The sequence below is a fragment of the Schistocerca gregaria genome, chromosome 3 (assembly GCF_023897955.1).
Source record: "Schistocerca gregaria isolate iqSchGreg1 chromosome 3, iqSchGreg1.2, whole genome shotgun sequence".
NCBI classification, from domain to species: Eukaryota; Metazoa; Arthropoda; class Insecta; order Orthoptera; family Acrididae; genus Schistocerca; species Schistocerca gregaria.
The window spans coordinates 734950604-734972725 of record NC_064922.1 but is presented as its reverse complement, the minus strand read 5'-3'; the positions used below and the strand labels follow the sequence as shown (position 1 = coordinate 734972725).

General features: G+C 39.7%; 1 protein-coding gene across 1 annotated transcript in view; it reads right to left on the bottom strand.

The window, feature by feature from the left end:
- The window catches only part of LOC126353782 (uncharacterized), a 123809-nt gene that overhangs the window by 29825 nt on the left and 71862 nt on the right, over positions 1-22122 (bottom strand). The window contains exons 4-5 of the mRNA XM_050002868.1: positions 16151-16368; positions 5722-5959 (exon numbers count right to left, since the gene is read on the bottom strand). Coding sequence (XP_049858825.1) covers positions 5722-5959; positions 16151-16368 — 456 coding nt within the window. The remainder of the gene's footprint in view (positions 1-5721; positions 5960-16150; positions 16369-22122) is intronic.

Below are 22122 nucleotides of genomic sequence, written 5' to 3'. Positions count from 1 at the left end.
TGCAGCAGCATTTTTGTTCTTCATTTATAATTTTGTTCTGTGTTGTATGTGTCATTAATTTCTGTGTAATGACTGAAGTTAATATTTTGTATGTTTGTTGGTAGGCATGTTACGGGGTGATATTTTGCTGGGTTTGCTGTGTCTGCTTGATCTTCAGGTTTCAGGTAAGTTATTCCTTGTGTAAGTGTATCAGGGAATGTGTATGGGTCTGCAATGTAACCGTTAAATAATTCAGTTACATGTGAATGTGTTGAGGTGAACTTCTTTAGCCAGAAATTTGCTATTTTATCTTTCCAATTGTGCGTAGAATTAATTGCTCAGGTGACTTCCATGTTGCAAAATTATTACTTCAGGCATTTGTGGTATCATCTTGTATGAGTCTGTTTCTGCTTGTATCCACGGTGCATGTCTGTTATGTTGTACCGGGTTTCACCATATGTTGCTCCAGAAGTGTTCCATGTCTGTTATGTTTGGTGGATTGTCTATTTTAATGTGTGTGTTATCTATTGTCTGGTAAAATTTCTTTTGGTTTGTGTTGAATGTTTGGTTTTGTTTCCTTCTATTTTCACTTTTTTGTATCTTCTAAGTCATTTGGCCAATGCTTGTAATTTCTGCTTCTTTTCATCTAATTGCTCTATCGCTTCTTGTTGTGAGATGTTACCTAACCTTTTTCGTTTTTTGTCTGATATTTCATTTCTTATAAATTGTGTTAGCTGTCCAATATCTTCTCTCAGTTTTTCTATTCTGATCTGTAGCCTGTGTTGCCATGCTGGTTTTGTGGGTTTCTTCTGTGTGTTGGTTGGTTTTGATATCTGCCTAGTGTGTATATTTAGTGTAGTGAGTGCTCCTATATAAACCAGTAGTTGCAACTCTTCTATAGTTGTGTTTCCATTTATTTTGTTGTGTATGATTGTGTTGATAGTTTTTATTGTTGTTTCGACTTGTGGGTTATTTGGCGGTGTATGCAAGAATGGTCTAATGTCTGTGTTTGTGCCTTTGTATTCTATATATGTCAGCTGAAATTTTTCTTATATATCTAACATGTGTGTCACCTCGTGTTCTGTTTGTACTTGTTCTGGTGGCTGTCTTAAGATTTTGTTTTCCTCTGATTGTTTAATTGATGTGTGTTGTTCTTTGTTTGTTTGCGCTGGGATGTTTCAGTCCATTACTGTATTTTCTTCTTCTTCTTCTTCTTCTTCTGATTGCCACTTTATTTTGTTCCAGTATTTGTTGTACTTGTTGTCTGATGTTTTCTAATTCTGACTGGGGTATCCTATTGTTTTTTATTATTACACGGATCTGATCAGCTAGTCGTTGTTCTGTTAAAAATTTTAATTCTGGGTATCTGGTAATAAATGTTGTGTATACTTGTGATCTGTATCCAGTTGTGCTGGTTCCTAAGTTTGTTGCTGGGTAATAACAGAACATGAGGTGTCGGTTAACTTCATCTGACAATCTCATTCTCTGTCTTTGTTTTCCTTCTAGAGTGGTTGCAGGAAGCATATCCTGCAAAACACCTCTATTTGGATTTAAATCATTTTCTGTGTGGCTAGCAGTGTCGTTACCATTGTGGACGAGCATAGGGTTCAAGCTTCGTCCCCGACCATGACAGCGCTTGTCCGAGGCATTATCTTATTATTATTATTGTTATTATTTATTATTATTATGACTGCAGTCACATAACTGAAATGAATGTTGTATGACTTTCCGACTATTGTAAGCCTTTCAATTGGATGCCACTTTGGTGGCTTGTAGGTCAGTTTTACAATTTATTTTGTAACAACGGAAAAATTCATCTTAATGATTTACAAACTTCTGGTTCCATACTACTGTCTAAATTTTCTTGTAGCTTTTCTATTCCTTGTTCAGTGGTTCCACTTACACACGCCTTCATTCTATCACTTTGCCACTTCTTCTCTATCTTTTTCTTTTTTTCCACTCAATGTATCGGGATTTCTATTCCATACCACCTTTGCTGAATCTTGTTGTAATTACCTTTTTCCGTAATATAGTTTCACAGTAAATAATTTGATTTGCACTTTTTAGTTGGTTGGTTTGTGAGGGTTAAAGGGACCAGACTGCTATGGTCATTGGTCCCTTTTTCCAAATACTAAAAACACCCACAGAGAATAATAACGATCAACAGACGATAAGACAGACGACACAGAACAAGAGAAACGTAAACAAAGACCAGACAAGACGAACTAAAATCACACAGAGTGTGACGGTGGTTGGCCGACCATACAAACAAAAAGGGAAACGCCAACCACCGAGAAACACATGGAGGAAAAAAAAAAACACACACAAATCGTAGGCCAGAGGCCAGAATCAACACAAAAAACTCACACACTTACATTAAGCGATAAAATCCCCCTGCCTGAATAAAACGCCGAACTATGTCCGCTATGGAAGAGTCGTCAGATAAAAGTGCAGAGTGCGTATCAGGCAGCGCAAAAGTCTGCCTGAGCACAGATAAAAGGGCGCACTCCAACAGAATATGGACCACCATCAAGGACGCCCCACAACGACAAAGAGGGGGATCCTCACGACACAGTAAATAATTGTGCGTGAGTCGGGTGTGGCCAATGCGGAGCCGACAAAGGACAACTGATTCCCTGCGGTTGGCTCGCATGGATGACCGCCACACAGTAGTCGTCTCCTTGATACGGCGGAGTTTGTTTGGCACGGGCAGGTTGTGCCAATCAGTGTCCCATAAATCGAAAACTTTGCAGCTTAATAGTGCCCGCAAATCAGTCGCCGGGAGGCCAATCTCCAGAGATGGTGCACTAGTGGCCTCTTTCGCCAGGCGGTCAACAGTTTCATTTCCGGGTATCCCAACATGGCCCGGGGTCCAAACAAAGACACCACAGATCTGCCGCAACGGGCAAGAGTATGCAGGGACTCCTGGATAGCCATCACCAGACGAGAACGAGGGAAACACTGGTCGAGAGCTCGTAAACCGCTCAGGGAATCGCTACAGATAACGAAGGACTCACCTGAGCAGGAGCGGATATACTCTAGGGCGCGAAAGATGGCGACCAGCTCAGCAGTGTAAACACTGCAGCCAGCCGGCAACGAACGTTGTTCAGAATGGTCCCCTAGAGTTAGTGCACAACCGACACGACCAGCAACCATCGAACCGTCGGTATAGACAACGCCAGAGCCCTGATACGTGGACAGGATGGAATAAAAGCAGCGTCGGAAGGCCACCGGAGGGACTGAGTCCTTCGGGGCCTGTGCCAAGTTGAGCCGAAGGCAAGGGCGAGGCGCACACCATGGGCGTGTACGCAGAGGGGCCCGGAAAGGTGGTGGTACAGGGAAACACCCAAGCCCGTAGAGAAGCTGTTTGACGCGTACGGCGATCAGACAACCCGACCTGGGCCGACGTTCTGGCAGATGGACGACAGACTGCGGGAACAGGACACGATAATTTGGATGCCCGGGCAAGCTAAAAACATGGGCAGCATAAGCAGCCAGTAATTGTTGGCGTCGTATCCACAGTGGAGGGACACCTGCCTCCACAAGTATGCTGTCCACAGGACTGGTCCGGAAGGCACCAGTGGCAATGCGTATCCCGCTGTGGAGGATTGGGTCTAGCACCCGCAACACAGATGGGGATGCTGAGCCATAAGCCAGACTCCCATAGTCCAGACAGGACTGGATTAACGCCTGGTAAAGCCGTAGAAGAGTAGATCGGTCGGCGTCCCACCTGGTGTGGCTCAGGCATCGCAGAGCATTTACATGCCACCAACACGCCTGTTTAAGCTGCCGAATATGAGGCAGCCAAGTCAACCGGGCATCAAAAACCACCCCCAAAAACCTATGTGACTTCACCACTGTAAGAAGCTCGACGCCGAGATAAAGCCACGGCTCCGGGTGAACAGTGCGTCGCCGGCAGAAATGCACAACGCAGGTCTTGGCTGCCGAAAACTGAAAACCGTGCGCTACAGCCCAAGACTGCGCCTTGCGGATTGCGCCCTGTAGCTGACGTTCAGCAGCTGCAATGCCAATAGATCTGTAGTAAAGGCAGAAGTCGTCAGCGTACAGGGAAGCGGAGACAGAATTTCCCACGGCCGCAGCGAGCCCGTTAATGGCTATTAAAAACAGACAGACACTTAGAACAGCACCCTGTGGCACACCATTCTCCTGGACTTGGGAGGAACTATATGAGGCCGCGACGTGCACGCGGAAGGTACAATACGACAGAAAATTGCGGATATAGATCGGCAGAGGGCCCCGAAGGCCCCATCCATAAAGCATAAAAAGGATGTGATGACGCCATGTCGTATCATAGGCCTTTCGCATGTCGAAAAAGACAGCGACCAGATGCTGACTGCGGGCAAAGGCAGTACGGATTGCCGACTCCAGGCACACCAGACTGTCGGCAGCGGAGCGGCCTTTACGGAACCCACCCTGAGACGGAGCCAGAAGGCCCCGAGACTCCAGTACCGCACTTTTTAGTGCTATCTTATGATTAGAATTCTTTCTCTTTCTGCCCGTATTCCTGTCCTTTTAGCATGCTATGCAGTAACAGGAGAAAAACTTTCGCTTCTCCTTTGCTTTCTATTCTGCACAGATTTCACTCAGGATCTGTTTCACAGCAAAGTATCCTAATACCCAAAACACTCAAACCTGTGCAAATATTTGACAATATTCAGTGTTAATCACAGATACGTGGTCAGCAACATTCATTTGCATTTTAACAAAACAGCAATTGTGTACAATGTTTTACTGCTACTGTTTCGCTCAGAGCTGAGAGTAAAAATGTCAAAATGTATCAGCATTTCTAGTCTTCACTGTCTTTGTTGGGAATGAATGCCTATGTGGTTGTGTGTGAAAATGTGTGTACTTTTATTAGAAAAAGAGCAATAGCTTGAAAACAAGTGTGAATAGTATTGTCCCTTCTGTGTTTATACGCTCCAATCATCAGTCACTACAGGTGAGTTTTGTATTTCCCTTATTATATTTATAATGTAATAATTGTTATTTGAATTTAGGAAGGTTCAGTCTTGAAAACTCAAGTTAATTTGAACTTCCACACTTTTCTTCTTGTAAAAGCTATACTCAAAATTATATCTAGCTATCTTCAGTAAATTTCCACAGAATGATGAATAACAATTATTCAACAGGAACAAGTACCAAAATGCATATACAATAAAAGAGATTTTAATTGTGCATCTGTACTATGAAATTAACTTGCTGTAGTACACTTGATACATTGGCCACCTCTTTTCATGTCAATTTTAAGATGTCAACAAATTTTTCACTTGATTTCTTTTTCTTCTCTGTGATCTTGTTCAGTTAATTAATAACAGATGTTTATATATGGTTCCCGTTTCATCAAATGCAACTGACACATAAGCTACAGAAATATTTCGAAATAATATGCAGGGTGTAGTGGCACCATCTAACATCACTACTGACACAGAACAGCTGCCACAACATTACTATCGACCACTGTGGTACCACTACCAAGAGAGTGTAGGTCATCAGGCATGTCTTACAGTGGAACCTATGCCACAATCTGGCATATAAGTCAGCTCAGGGGTGATCTGAGTCAGCTGTAATGCAATCTGTGGAGTGCACAGAGAGGGTATAACAGGTTTGCTTCAGTGCTACTATCACAGACTCTGTTTCTCTTAGGCAGAACTTTCAAACAGCATGGTTAACTTACCTGCTACCCTCATCAAATTTTTATAAAAATATGTTAATGTTACTTACTTGTGGTTCAAGAGGTAAGCACTGCTCACGGCATATCTGACATTTCTCTCCTGGTAGCTGATGGACCGTAGAGATAAGAAAGATGACAGCTTTCTGAAGTGAAGGTGAGGGAGAGAATGGAGGACCTTTTGGCTGTTTTCGCAAAGGTGGCTCCACACATTGACGTACAATTTCCTTCGCTTGCCCTTCCATGTATTTATGTAACACAGGGGGGAAATTACTTTGAACATCTTCAAAACTGAAAGAGATACAACACTACACTCAAAAGTAGTTCACAAAGAATAATGTTCTCCAAATTAAATCTAACAATTTATGAAAATTAAAACTAGAGATATAAGACTGTTTCAATTATTAAAAAAGTTAATGTCGTAGTGGTGGTGGCAATTTAAGAACAACTCAGCAATTTGAATTTAGAATTATGTACAAAACAACTGGTTGACATAAATAGCAGCAGTCTTGTTCACGTTCTTATCCTGGGTACCCTATGATAATTGCTTTGGTTTTTAGCTAGATATTTGCAATTCAATTTTTTTGTCATGAGTAAATGGACTCAGTCTAAAGAAATACTGCACATCAAGTTTCACGAAGTGCCTATTGTCAACAGAAAATGTTGTTTCTCGTTAAAAACTAAATCTTTTTTAAAGTGGCATTTAACATGTCCATTTGATACCACACTCCAAAATTATTCTAATGCAACATACGGCTTAAGAATATTTGTTAACAGGGAGAGCAAATCATTATGAATGACCAGAACTCCATCAGTGAATGATAAGTCATATTGCATGACAATGTTAAACAGATAGTACAGCATGGCACATAGGATAAGACAAGGCAGGCATATACAAGACTTTTAGTAGAAGAACTTCAAAGTTATATCTTTCATGGCCTGTGTTAGTACTGCTGTTCATCTGCCTTCATTCAATATATAACAATAAAAAGACACCAAGACATCAATATCACACTAAACTAATATGGGACTCTCCTGTGGAATGAGCTCATAAATTTCTACTTTCTATTTAGTCTGCAACAAGAAATAAACTAATGTTTTCCACTAACACAGTGTTGGATGAAACACCTTGATTAGTATTATTTATTTAGCTTAATTCTATCTACAGTGTGCATACAAAAAAGTTTCAGATATATATCGAAACACCAGTTGCTTTTGAGAGAGAGAGAGGGGGGGGGGGAGGGGGAAGAGGGGTGGAGAGAGTAAAATTTTCTTACAGGAGAGTAGTACTGGTACTTAAAAATTAAAGGAAAGCCCTACAGATATATGTTGAGAAACAAACACTTGCTGAGATGCATGCCATTTCACTTATGTCCAGAATGATCAGCACTCAGTGGTATAGATTGCAGAATCCTTGAACACATTCTCAGTTTGAATATAATACATTTTTTGAGACCGAGAATCTTATGTCCACAAATCAGCATCACTTTAGAAAGCAATGCTCGTGCAAAGCTCAGCCCGCCTTTTCTCACATGATACACTGTGAACTATAGAGGAAGGGCAACAGTTTCCATACACTAGATTTCTGGAAAGCTTTTGACACATCCCCACAGCATGCTGTTAAAGAAGGTACAAGCATATGGAATAGAGTCACAAATATGTCACTGACTCAATTACTTCAGAGGTAATAGAACCCAGTACGTTGTCCTCGATAGTGAGTGTTCACTGGACCAAGGGTATTGTCAGGAATGCCCCAGGGCAGTGTGTCAAGACCACTATTATTCTCAACATACATTAATGATTTTCTGACTGGGTGGGCAGCAATTTATAGCTGTTTATTGATGATGATGTGGTAAATGGTAAAGTGTTGAAGTTGAGTGACTGTGGAGGGTACAAGATGACTCAGACAAAATTTCTAGTAGGTGTGATGGATGCGTAAAAATGTTAGTTAATGCAGATGAGTGGCTAAACAAACTGGTAAGTTCGAAATACAGCATTAGTAGTGTCCTGCTTGACACAGTCACAACATTTAAATATCTAGATGTCATGTTGCAAAGCAATATGAAATGGAATGAGCATGTGGGGATTGTGGTAGGGAAGGTAAATACTATAATTTGGTTTACTGGGAAAACACTAGAAAAGTATGGTTCATATGTAAAGGCGACCACATATAGGATGCTAGTGCAACCTATTCTTGAGTGCTGCTCCAGTTTCTGGGATAGACACCAGAGCAGATTATAGGAAGACTTCAAATTAATTCAGAGAATGGGTGCTAGATATGACACTAGTACGCTCAAACAACACATAAAAGTTATGGACATGCTTCAGAAGTTCAAATGCGAATTCCTAGAGGAGAGGTGACATTTTCAAGGAATACTACTGAGAAAACTTTGAGAACCAACATTTGAAGCTGACTGCAGAACAGGTCTACTGCCTCCAACATACATCGCGCATAAGGACCATGAAGATAACATATGAGAAATGAGGGCTCATATGGAGGCGTGTAGACAATCTTTTGCCGTAGCTCTATTTGTGAGTGGAACAGGGCAGGAAATGAATGGTAGTGGTACAGGATACTCTCTGCCACATTCCGTATATTGGATTGCAGAGTAGATGTCGATATAGGCTGACATTCCTCACATCTTATTGGTTATATTTGGCCACATTTAGTCCTCTGTATCTGATGCTGTTGTCAGATAAAGCTCTTTAAACTGTATCCTTCATAAGCCACTCTATACACATCATTTTGAGATAGTGCAGACATAGAAGATAAATGATTCCAATGAGTGTAAACAACAAACATCAACAACCATTGGCAACATGCAGGATGTGTAAAAATGAGAGGTAACAACACTGAGCACCTCAGAATGTCCCATATCTCAACAAGCATTTATTTCCAGATGAACATTTATATGATTTTGTCTAGTTTTGACCCATATTATCTCCAGTAAAATATGGGACTCCTTTTACTCTTCTAGGGAAATTAAAATGCTATGCTGTTAGAGGCACCCCTTTCCCATGCATAGATTTAACTTCATCAACAGTGAATATACATTAACAAATGTAAGTTTACTTTTACAGACTAAATCTAGAATGGGGAAAACATTAAATATATCGTCCTTCAAGGTTTGGTGCTTGGCCCATTCCTGTTCTGACTTGCTAATATATAAGAATCTTCAAGAACTGATGATGCAAGTATACTAATAATGAGCCAAAAGCATACATACCACACATAGCCAGAAGAACAGTAGAACCAGTTCATAAATGGTTCACAGAAAATAATTCAACACTTGATCTTACAAAATCTCATATTATCCAAACAAATAAAAATGACTCTTAGATATCATGAGTAGATATAAATGGGCCACATTGGATATAACTTATTGTGTGAAATTCCTATGCATCAAGATGATTAACAAACTGAGCTGGCACCAGCTTGGTGTTTACACTGGCACCAGCTTGGGGTTTACGCTAACTAAAACATGCAGTTATGCCTATTTTCAAATTAGATAGCTCTCTTATTGTGTTGACCTACAGGTGGGATTGCTGACATAATTTGCACTCAATATTGTCCTACAGCATACTCCTCAGGGGTGGTGAAACTACGTCAAAAATATATTAATTGCCAGTCCGTGTCTAAGAATATTATGAAATTTTGATAACTGAACACCTCGCAGAAGTTTCAACAGGAATACTGTGATTCTTACACTCATGTGCCAATACATTTGATCCATTATGTTGTTTATGGTTAATAAGAAGAGTTGATTCAGCATGAGCTGTGCAATTCACAGCCACAATACTAGAAATAGAAATAACTTCCTTACAGCCTATGTATGCCTCCTATCTATGGTTCTGAATGGAGTTTTATATTCTGATAAGAAAGTCTAACAGGTAGCCAACAGACATCAGTCAGAGCAGAAGAAGAATAAGACAAAATAGTACCTTAATACCCCCTCTTTCCACAATTTCACAGAATAGTTCACAAAAACAGAGCAACATCTGAGCTGGTTTTCTCATAATACAAATTTATACATATAAAATAATCTAGATGTAATTGCAATGACTATCAATGAAAATACATTAGCACTTGTCATAACTGTTTGTATACTTTACAGGAGTAATCTACAGTGGCTGTTTCTGATATTTAATATATAACTTCACTCTTTCCACACGTCTAAGGGCTGACCTTCATTATGAAACTTTTGAAACACAATACGCAAGTGAATGAAACGAAAAGACTACCAGATGGAGGGAGAAAAAGAAGTTGCCTGATATCTACAGCCTTGTTCTGTTCCCTTTGTCTGGGATTTCCTCTGTTTTCAATACTCTTTCATATAGTTGTTATGCTCTTGCTTCTGTCCTTCTGTCCGTGTTGTTACAGTCTTCATAGTTCTTGTTTCAACTTGAAACCCTTCGAACCACCGTATTCTGTTTCAAAATGATGTCTCAGTCTAACATGAAGACTTCCAATATGTTGGTCCCCTCAACGTCTTTCCGAGCTTCCTTAATTTACATCATGGTGATCATCTTATTCCGAAGGTAATCGAATATTTGACTGGAAAGTCTTTTTTTTTGTCTATCTATACAAGAGTCCAACATATAACAGTCTACTTTTCCTCATTGTATCCTAAATCTCTCGGCAGTCCGATAGATTTCTTTGTTGTTCTGAACTTTCCTGCCATCCTCAGCCTCAATAGCACCCATAATTTTTTTTTTTTATATATATATGACTCTCCTTTTCAGGATATCCAACTTCTTTAGCTTGGAGTTCATCGAGATGCTTTGATTGGAATTAAGCATTCTTCTCTGACCACAGTATTTTAGTGTCTTAGTGTGGTATCCCACTTTTTGTTGTAAAAGTTTTTGTCTACATATTTTATTTACTATATTTCCAATTCATTCCAGCATCCACTACTAACTGACACTCTCAGTTTATAAGTGTCTTTAATAGTGCTTATATGTAATAGATAAATACATCTTATACTGGCCAACTTCCTTGTGACCAGAGACAATTCATTAACATCTCAGGATCAGGAAATTCCCACTATCAGATTTCCGGCCTGCTCTTCAACTGTACAATAGCTTGCCTTGTTTGGTGTGTGATTCGCAGTAAGCTATGTCTAACTGTTTAGTCCTCCCCCCATGAACCATGGACCTTGCCGTTGGTGGGGAGGCTTGCGTGCCTCAGCGATACAGATGGCCGTACCGTAGGTGCAACCACAACGGAGGGGTATCTGTTGAGAGGCCAGACAAACGTGTGGTTCCTGAAGAGGGGCAGCAGCCTTTTCAGTAGTTGCAGGGGCAACAGCCTGGATGATTGACTGATCTGGCCTTGCAACATTGACCAAAACGGCCTTGCTGTGCTGGTACTGCGAACGGCTGAAAGCAAGGGGAAACTACAGCCGTAATTTTTCCCGAGGACATGCAGCTTTACTGTATGATTAAATGATGATGGCATCCTCTTGGGTAAAATATTTCGGAGGTAAAATAGTCCCCCATTCGGATCTCCGGGCGGGGACTACTCAGGAGGATGTCGTTATCAGGAGAAAGGAAACTGGCGTTCTACGGATCGGAGCGTGGAATGTCAGATCCCTTAATAGGGCAGGTAGGTTAGAAAATTTAAAAAGGGAAATGGATAGGTTAAAGTTAGATATAGTGGGAATTAGTGAAGTTCGGTGGCAGGAGGAACAAGACTTCTGGTCAGGTGACTACAGGGTTATAAACACAAAATCAAATAGGGGTAATGCAGGAGTAGGTTTAATAATGAATAGGAAAATAGGAATGTGGGTAAGCTACTACAAACAGCATAGTGAACGCATTATTGTGGCCAAGATAGATACGAAGCCCACACCTACTACAGTAGTACAAGTTTATATGCCAACTAGCTCTGCAGAGGATGAAGAAATTGAAGAAATGTACGATGAAATAAAAGAAATCATTCAGATAGTGAAGGGAGACGAAAATTTAATAGTAATGGGTGACTGGAATTCGAGTGTAGGAAAAGGGAGAGAAGGAAACATAGTAGGTGAATATGGATTGGGGCTAAGAAATGAAAGAGGAAGCCGCCTAGTAGAATTTTGCACAGAGCACAACTTAATCATAGCTAACACTTGGTTTAAGAATCATGAAAGAAGGTTGTATACGTGGAAGAACCCTGGAGATACTAAAAGGTATCAGATAGATTATATAATGGTAAGACAGAGATTTAGGAACCAGGTTTTAAGTTGTAAGACATTTCCAGGGGCAGATGTGGACTCTGACCACAATCTATTGGTTATGACCTGTAGAGTAAAACTGAAGAAACTGCAAAAATGTGGGAAATTAAGGAGATGGGACCTGGATAAACTGAAAGAACCAGAGGTTGTACAGAGTTTCAGAGAGAGCATAAGGGAACAATTGACAGGAATAGGGGAAAGAAATACAGTAGAAGAAGAATGGGTAGCTCTGAGGGATGTAGTAGTGAAGGCAGCAGAGGATAAAGTAGGTACAAAGACGAGGGCTGCTAGAAATCCTTGGGTAACAGAAGAAATATTGAATTTAATTGATGAAAGGAGAAAATATAAAAATGCAGTAAATGAAGCAGGCAAAAAGGAATACAAACGTCTCAAAAATGAGATCTACAGGAAGTGCAAAATGGCTAAACAGGGATGGCTAGAGGACAAATGTAAGGATGTAGAAGCTTATCTCACTAGGGGTAAGATAGATACTGCCTATAGGAAAATTAAAGAGATCTTTGGAGAGAAGAGAACCACGTGTATGAATATCAAGAGCTCAGATGGCAGCCCAGTTCTAAGCAAAGAAGGGAAGGCAGAAAGGTGGAAGGAGTATATAGAAGGTTTATACAAGGGCGATGTACTTGAGGACAATATTATGGAAATAGAAGAGGATGTAGATGAAGACGAAATGGGAGATACGATACTGCGTGAAGAGTTTGACAGAGCACTGAAAGACCTGAGTCGAAACAAGGCCCCCGGAGTAGACAACATTCCATTAGAACTACTTACGGCCTTGGGAGAGCCAGTCATTACAAAACTCTACCAGCTGGTGAGCAAGATGTATGAGACAGGCGAAATACCCTCAGACTTCAAGAAGAATATAATAATTCCAATCCCAAAGAAAGCAGGTGCTGACAGATGTGAAAATTACCGAACTATCAGTTTAATAAGCCACGGCTGCAAAATACTAACGCGAATTCTTTACAGACGAATGGAAAAACTGGTAGATGCAGACCTCGGGGAGGATCAGTTTGGATTCCGTCGAAATGTTGGAACACGTGAGGCAATACTGACCTTACGACTTATCTTAGAAGAAAGATTAAGAAAAGGCAAACCTACGTTTCTAGCATTTGTAGACTTAGAGAAAGCTTTTGACAATGTTGACTGGAATACTCTTTTTCAAATTCTAAAGGTGGCAGGGGTAAAATACAGGGAGCGAAAGGCTATTTATAATTTGTACAGAAACCAGATGGCAGTAATAAGAGTCGAGGGGCATGAAAGGGAAGCAGTGGTTGGGAAACGAGTGAGACAGGGTTGTAGCCTCTCCCCGATGTTATTCAATCTGTATATTGAGCAAGCAGTAAAGGAAACAAAAGAAAAATTTGGAGTAGGTATTAAAATTCATGGAGACGAAGTAAAAACTTTGAGGTTCGCCGATGACATTGTAATTCTGTCAGAGACGGCAAAGGACTTGGAAGAGCAGTTGAACGGAATGGACAGTGTCTTGAAAGGAGGATATAAGATGAACATTAACAAAAGCAAAACGAGGATAATGGAATGTAGTCAAATTAAATCGGGTGATGCTGAGGGAATTAGATTAGGAAATGAGACACTTAAAGTAGTAAAGGAGTTTTGCTATTTAGGAAGTAAAATAACTGAAGATGGTCGAAGTAGAGAGGATATAAAATGTAGACTGGCAATGGCAAGGAAAGCGTTTCTGAAGAAGAGAAATTTGTTAACATCGAATATAGATTTATGTATCAGGAAGTCGTTTCTGAAAGTATTTGTTTGGAGTGTAGCCATGTATGGAAGTGAAACATGGACGATAACTAGTTTGGACAAGAAGAGAATAGAAGCTTTCGAAATGTGGTGCTACAGAAGAATACTGAAGATAAGGTGGATAGATCACGTAACTAATGAGGAGGTATTGAATAGGATTGGGGAGAAGAGAAGTTTGTGGCACAACTTGACTAGAAGAAGGGATCGGTTGGTAGGACATGTTTTGAGGCACCAAGGGATCACAAATTTAGCATTGGAGGGCAGCGTGGAGGGTAAAAATCGTAGAGGGAGACCGAGAGATGAGTACACTAAGCAGATTCAGAAGGATGTAGGTTGCAGTAGGTACTGGGAGATGAAGCAGCTTGCACAGGATAGAGTAGCATGGAGAGCTGCATCAAACCAGTCTCAGGACTGAAGACAACAACAACAACAACTGTTTAGTATAAACAGCTCTCCAATTTACCTTCTCACAAAGGGGGAGGATGATCATTATGATGATGAGGGGGAGAAGAAGACAGAGAAGTGTGTCTAATGACTGTGTAGTCACTCTGATCTGTAACATATTAGATACAAGTACATTCAACACATGTAAGCCACAAATGAATTTGCACATTATTTTAGCTACAAAATGAACATTGACAAGAGGCAGCAGGTAAACTGTACGATCTAATTGGACTATAGCTGGAGGTAGGAAGTGGATGAGCAGGTCAGGACTGGGAGCACACCGGTCCACAACTGTGTTCATGCCATCGTCAGCTCACTCAAATGCATGGCAGTGAGAACATCACATTCATTTCACTGAGGTGGTAGTTTTAAATGACAGTTCATCAATAACGAGGCAGCATGATTTTCACACCCAATTCGTATTCAGCATACATGGTGGTGGGAGGAGGGGGAGGGGTGGCAAGCACAGTCAAACAAGTGCAAGTCAGGACCAAGGTCAGTGCATGAGCAGAGGGAAATGAATGCTAAGGGGGTGTTTCACACATCTGTAATTCAACATAAATAATGATGGTAAAACAGGTAGTACAAATTGAGTAAGTAGTTAAAAAAGTAGACAGATCCTTGCTTTTTGTGCCATAGGATCCTCAGTAAATGGATACTGGATGCTACTGATATAGACAATTTATTTGTAACCACTCACAACTTCATAGTGGCATGCCACACAAAAGTCTAGACAAAATTTCCAGGTTAATGTCTGACTTTACAATCATACCAGAGAAAAAACCATAAGTGGCTGAATCACAATAAAAGCCCAAACACTGATCTACTCTTCAACTTATTTTTAGGTGTCCAGAAGCCAACAATCTCATAACTATGTGGTACATGATTGCCTTTTCTTGTTTCTTTCTGGTTATCAAAGACTATGAACATGTTTAAAATACAGTCATCCAGCATAATTTCTTTGTTATTAGATATAACACAATCAATCTCATATGTAACTCCTAAGTTTTTTCCAACTTTATTTCCTATATACCTTCTTACTAACAAATGCACTCAGAACAAATATTTTGTTCTTCACTATTACTTCCACAATCATGCCTTCTCTATAATTTCTGTTGTCAAAATCAAAATTTCTAACAAAAGAATTTTTTATAATTTCATTTGCACCTCTATATTGTACTGCATTTTTGTCATCACCATCACCACCACCACCACCACCACCACCACCACACCACCACCCACCACCACCACCACCAACCTAATCTATCACCATCAGTAGCAGCAGCCTTTTGGCAACCACTGCTCAATAAAGGTCTGCAATTTTGCAGGCATTATGATGTTCAGCCAACAGCTGCTTCTCACCGTTTTGTAATGTATACCTACCAAATTACAACAGCACACACACAAGGCAGAACACCAGCATGGCTACATTGACCCAACCAACTATACTGTAGTGGCACTGTACAATGTCACTGGCACAACTTAATGCTGACAGTAGTTTCAGTGATATGGAATCTCCTCGCCTCACTCTTTTTTCAATTCTGAATTTCTCATTATTGTAGTTGAATTACACTACCCTCGAATTTTCGCATGAGATGATAAAGTCTCTGATCACTCTATTCAGAGGGTGCTATCCTGAAAGCAACCATAGAGCTTGGCAATGTAGGACAAGAGAACAAGACTTACCATTCGCAAAGATTTGGCTAACACGCTTTTAGGAAAAGCGTGTGTGTTTTCATTTATTAGCTTTGAGAAAAGCCAATAGAAACATTAAAAAGTAAACCACATTCTTAAAATTCTGAAACCTGTTTATAAGGTTAAGAGATAATTATTATAATGTGTCAGTGCAAGTGGCAATAAAAATGAGTGATTTTTCAGAATGTCATGCATCTTCAAGATGAATTCTTACTCTTAATTACCAGGAATCATGATGATCATCAGATAATTTACTTGAGATGTAGACCTTTTCTGTCTTGCTCAGGTATAATACAATATAATTAAGGAGTGAATAATAAAAGTAAGCTTTTCGCATAACTTTACTTACACAACTGCAGCTTCAGGATAATTTTCTGGAATTAATATTCTTGTTTTTAAGAAGTACTTCCCCTCACACAATTTTAAATGGATAGATGAGGTCTTTTGCTTCAGCTTTAATTCATCTGCTGCAGACAAGTTTTTCTTTATGGAAGATACCTCATCATAACAGCAAGAAAGTGGGTTCTCATCAAGGAAAGTTTTTACTAATTTCAGTAATGGTAAGACCTGCAAATATCACAAGAGCCATTTAATCTCCAACATATGCATACTAAATATTTAAAAAGTTGGCAGCACATTGATTTAAAGTACACTTGAATCTCTTGCTTTTTGAAATTCTGAGTGGTTCCTTTTTCAGAAAAGGTTGAAGAAGAGAGATGTCATACAGTACAGTGTACCATTACACATCATTTTTTCTGTTTCCTATCTTTCCTCTCCACTTATTATGTGAAACTTGTACTCAGGCACTTTCCCTGTTTCAAGTATCAATTAATTTTGGTATTAGTCAGAACAGTGTCTTTAAGTGAAGCAGGAATTTGTGAAGTAATCAAATATCACCTTTGGACAGATTGAACAGTGTACAAAACTGATGATAGGATATTAAAATAAATTTGAATCTGGGAAATAGATCAGAAGGAATTACAAACAAAAAATACATTATAAAGAGGTGCCTTTTTATTCTTTGTATGAAAGAGAGCCTATCAACAGACAAGCTTTCTTCTCCAGTCTTTGCATTTGTTTCCACCACACATTTTTCCCAATTGCAGTGTACTCATTATCATGACATGATGTGTACCTGAGAAAATTATCACTTTTATAACAAATATATTGATGTCAACAATTGGGGAAAATGTTGTATACACCAAAATGCCAACATATAAGAACAGTATGTCCACAGAAATCATGCAGTCCATGAAATATTAGCCCTATCTTCACAACTAGAGAACCTGCCACATCTGCCTAAATTAGTCTACAAGTCACCAATGGCACTATTAACACATCGGTTGGACGCAAAGTAGGCATGTTTGAGATTTCATATTTGGATGAATGAGTTTTAATGTTGCCTGCTAGCTCAGTGCTCTGTGAACTGACACAAGTATTGTTGGACACCTCTCTTTCCTGTGACTTTCACTTACTTTTTCATAAAATAAACACCACCAATTTCAACCTTCTCCTTATACAAAAAAAAAACTGTCACCATTTCTCCTCTTCAATCACAACAAATCCATCATCTTCAAGCACCCTCTAAATGAATTGCATTTTTGTAGGGGCATTACAGTGATAAAACCAGGCTCATATCATTGTCTTTAGTGATCAATGAAAGACAGTATCTGAATTATGAGGAGGGAAAATGTGTGGGCAGAGGAGAGGGGGTGTTTCTAGCCTAACTGTGACAGTTCATCTCCTTTATTTCTTTGTTTGTTGTGCTCGGTGTCGACTTACTGCGTTGCTACACTGACGGGAAAATGGGGTGTGGAAGTACAACACTGATTACTTTAAATGATGCAGCCAATAGGTGCAAATTCGCGTTGCACAGTACTTTACTTTCACTGTTCACAAACCTCCAATAACACACCGTTATATGGCCAGTGCACTATTGTTTAACTTTCCATAAGCCTCAGTAATTGGTTGCAGGCGAACATCCACATACTGCTATAATAGTTTACTGTTGAACATCTATGAACAGTAAAAAAAACATAACCACATAATTCACAGTTCTTTCAGAATAATCGGGTACATATGGAACAGACACTGTCATTGTTTTAACACATGGCCTAATTGTGTTACACTTATTTCACAGTTATGTTGATGCATTGTTGTTTCTCTAACAAACACAGGTTTCTCGTCTGAAACTCGGCCTTGGACTGACTGTCTTGGGACCAAAAACTGGGCCCTTATACAGCCTCACAATAATAGGTACTGAAACTACAGATTGTTCGAAGTTAAATTTACAGAAATTACAATTAAAACTTAACTCATTAAATTAACTGAATACATTGAAAAATTGGTTCTTTTTAACAGCTGCTTCTACTACAGGGGTTAAGCCAAATTATTTGTTTAAATCATGAAATTAACATGTATAGTTATGCAAACAATACTTTTGACAAAACTGTTAATTGCTTTGGAATTAATTAAGGGCTGGCTTTTGCTAACATGTTTTCGAATAGAGCCAAATATATACTTAAAGAATGCTAATGTTTCATCTTCCAAATATTTATAATTATTATAGAATTTATATTTGTTTATATGTCAACAATAGAATTTAATTTATGAAACAATTATAGATTTCACCCTATTACAAAATATACAAACTAGGCATAGTCAAAATAAATTATAAAATCAATTACATACATAAATCTAAGCACTAAATTAGATCTGGTGTTCTATTCTTTAAGACTAATGGCCAACCTTGTCTTTAATGAAAACGCAGATTACACTCACATATGTTAATGGTAGTCAGAAGTGAAAAAATTAATTAGGAGGCAGATGGCAAAACAAGAGGGGGAGTAAAATTATCCGGGCTTGCTTCGTCACATAACCCCCTCAGTAGTTTTCTGAACAAACTGTAAAATGATTTGAGGCTTTCCTGGCATGTTACATGCACAAGAGGTTTCTAGGTGTTGTCTGCTAGAATATCAGAAAAACTACATAAAAAGACTTTTCAAAGATAGTTCATTCTTAGAGAAATACCAGTGTTTAAAATACCAACAACAGTGTTGACATCAGAGAAGGGACAGTACCTTAGTTTAACGATGATCCACAATGAAATCTACTTTGGTTCTGTTCAGAGAATCATCTTGGTATTCACATGAATATGGATTTGCCACATGCCTGGGCATATAGCAGCCTCTGGCACAAAACCTGTAACCAGTGGTAGTATTGCTCTAGGTGCTCTCTCACCAGAGATGGTTACATGCACTTGAGTCACACCCACCATAAAAGGCACTAACCTCATCCATAAGCAGTGCATGCATCAAGGACAACGACACATCTGCGGGTCACGTGTTCACCAAGCACTGTGCGTATATCCTTCCACTTGTTGCCTATTTAAGACACTGCTTGACCAAAAGCATGCACCACAAGCTCACACTTCAGGCTATGCTGGCCACACCTAGCAGCTTGTCGATCAGAGTTCACACTAGCTGCACCTTATTGATCTACCAGCTGTCAATCTCAGAGCCTTCACCTCCTTGGATGCTGGCCTTGCCTAGATTTGGTATATCAGTGGTAATCGATGGAAGAGACACAACAGCACTTGCATTGTACTGTTAACCATCACCCTTAGGAGTCTTCATCACCTCCAATGCTGTGCTTCCCTGGTTTCTGTGACCCCAGAGCTGATGTTCTTCCATGTGAACCTATACTTAGCCATTACCATCATGACCTATATCACGAGGGACTACTGTTACAGAACACATCACAACATCGTTACAACCCACATTGCGTCAGACTCTGGCTTTGTCATGTTCATGCCAGAAAGTTCCTTTTCAGTTCTATTAATTAGAATCTACATTATGTTGAACTTGTTTCTTTATTGGCTGTATTAATAAAGTATCACTGGCATGCTACTTGATAACTTATTATTTGTTGCCTGCAGCCTACCACTCAGGACACTAAAGGATTTAAGACCCGATCACCAGAGTAGGAGTCCGACCCCTGACAAGTGTGACACTCCACTCAGTTGGAGTTGTTGATTTGGGGGAGGAGACCAAACAGCAAGATCATCGGTCTCATCGGATTAGGGACCAACGGGGAAGGAAGTCGGCCTTGCCCTTTCAAAAGAACCATCCCAGCATTTGCCTGAGGCGATTTTTGGAAATCACAGAAAACCTAAATCAGAGTGGCCAAACACAGAATTGAGCTGTTGTCTTCCTGAACAAGAGTCTAGTGTGCTAACCAATGCGCCACCTCATCCGGTCACTTCATTCAGTCTCAACTACCACCACTGCTGATCCAGAACACAAAAAGAAATGACTGTCACGTACATATAAATTCACCTTCAGCTACCTTTGTTTCTTTGCTGTATTATACATATGTCAAGTATACTTATGAGCTTCTTATCCCCCACCCCCCATTTTTCTTTCAAGAAAGTAATACAAAAGACAATTACCAGGGATGATCAGAAACTTTTTTATGGCTACTTACAACTCACCATTTGTCTTCCTAAATATTAATAATACTCAATAATGTCAGATCTATGCCCCGCCCTACAAACTATTGTAGGGGCACCCTTGTACTGAGCTGTAGAAGTTTATAAAGTTTAAGAAAATTGAGTCATCAATGACTGTGGGATATTATCTGAAATCAGTTTTGGGGTCCAAGAAATTCCAGCATTCCACACAAAACAAGCACCATCACTTACTGTGTTCCGATGTGACAATGATAGTGGCAATGTGAGTCATATGTTGCTGTATTTTTGATGGCAACGACTCGATCCTCCACCTTACAGTACAGACCTTGCACCAGTGATTTTCACTTGTTTTTGTACTTAAAGGACTTCCCTGCTGACCAAAAGTTCAATAACAATGAAGAAGTAAAAACTGTAATTCATGGATTCACATTTGTTTGGCCGCAAATTCAAAACACGCTCAGTGTTATGACAAACATTTCAACAATGGAAATTATGTACGAAGTAGATAAAAATATGTACAATATTGACAATAACATATTTTAATGATATTTATAGTATTTTAATTATTATTAAAAAATCCTTAATTAAAAAATAATCTCATAATTTCAAACCAGGTACACTATTTGCAAGTTTATTTTGTGTAGGAACACAGGAGAGAACTTGTGAGGGTTTTGTTGGTGCACACTTAAAAAGCATCTTCTTAGAACTTTGTATGACTGATGCTTTTGCAAACTGATTGGGTAGTCATAGAAATCAACAGAAAATTCTGTTATGCCTGAGAATGAGTCAGATAATATACACACGCTGACACAATGCATATGAGTCAGTGTTAAAGCAAAATTGTTTTGGGGATGTAGGTCATTTCAACTGAAAGCTGGACTAACGTTCACGAAGAGAGCCAAAATTAATATATTTGAGGAAACATTGGTTTTTAAAATGCAATTAAATATCTTGAAGATTACAGGAAATTTAGCATTGCTTTGTTTATATATATGAAGAAGGTATCTGTTCTTTTGGACATGTCCAACCACGCAGTTCATAAGAATGAAATTACAATGAGATGAACACCCCTAGCTGGATACAGGGATTGACATAAGTCAATGGGGACAGCTGAAAATATGTGCCCCAACCGGAACTTGAATCCAGGATCTCCTGCTTACATGGCAGGCGCTCTATCCATCTGAGCATCAAGGACACAGAGGACAGTGCGACTGCAGGGACATATCTCTGGCACACCTCCCGTGAGACCCACATTCTCAACTTATTGTTCTGCACTATGTTCATAGTGCCCCTGCCCATTTCATTCTTACGAGCTGCATGGTCACCGATGATATCTGTTCTTTCGGATGTGTCCAAAAGAACAGATACCATCTCCATATATATAGTTAAGGATCACCGGCCATTTGACCATCTTATTCTGTGCAGATGCACAAACAGTGCCCAAACTCTTATGGGGATTGGCAAAAAGCCGCGAGTAATTTCAATGCTTTCTTTGTTTAAAATATACCAAGCTAGACTGTAGCAACAGTATTATGAAAAGGATAGACTGCTACTCATCATATAGGGGAGATGTTGAGTTACAAACATGCACAACAAAAAGACTGCTAAACATGTTAGCTTTCATGCAAAAGGCCTCCTTCTAAAGTAGACCACACACACACACACACACACACACACACACACACAACCACTGTCTCTGACCACTGAGGTAGAGCTGTGAGCAATTGCGCATGTTGGGAGAAGCAATCTGGGTGGGAGAATAAGGAGGAGTCAGCGGCAGAGGGGGGTGGGAGGGGGAGGGTGGATAGCAGGGCACGGTGGTAGACAGTAAAGTGCTGCTTGTGAGACCG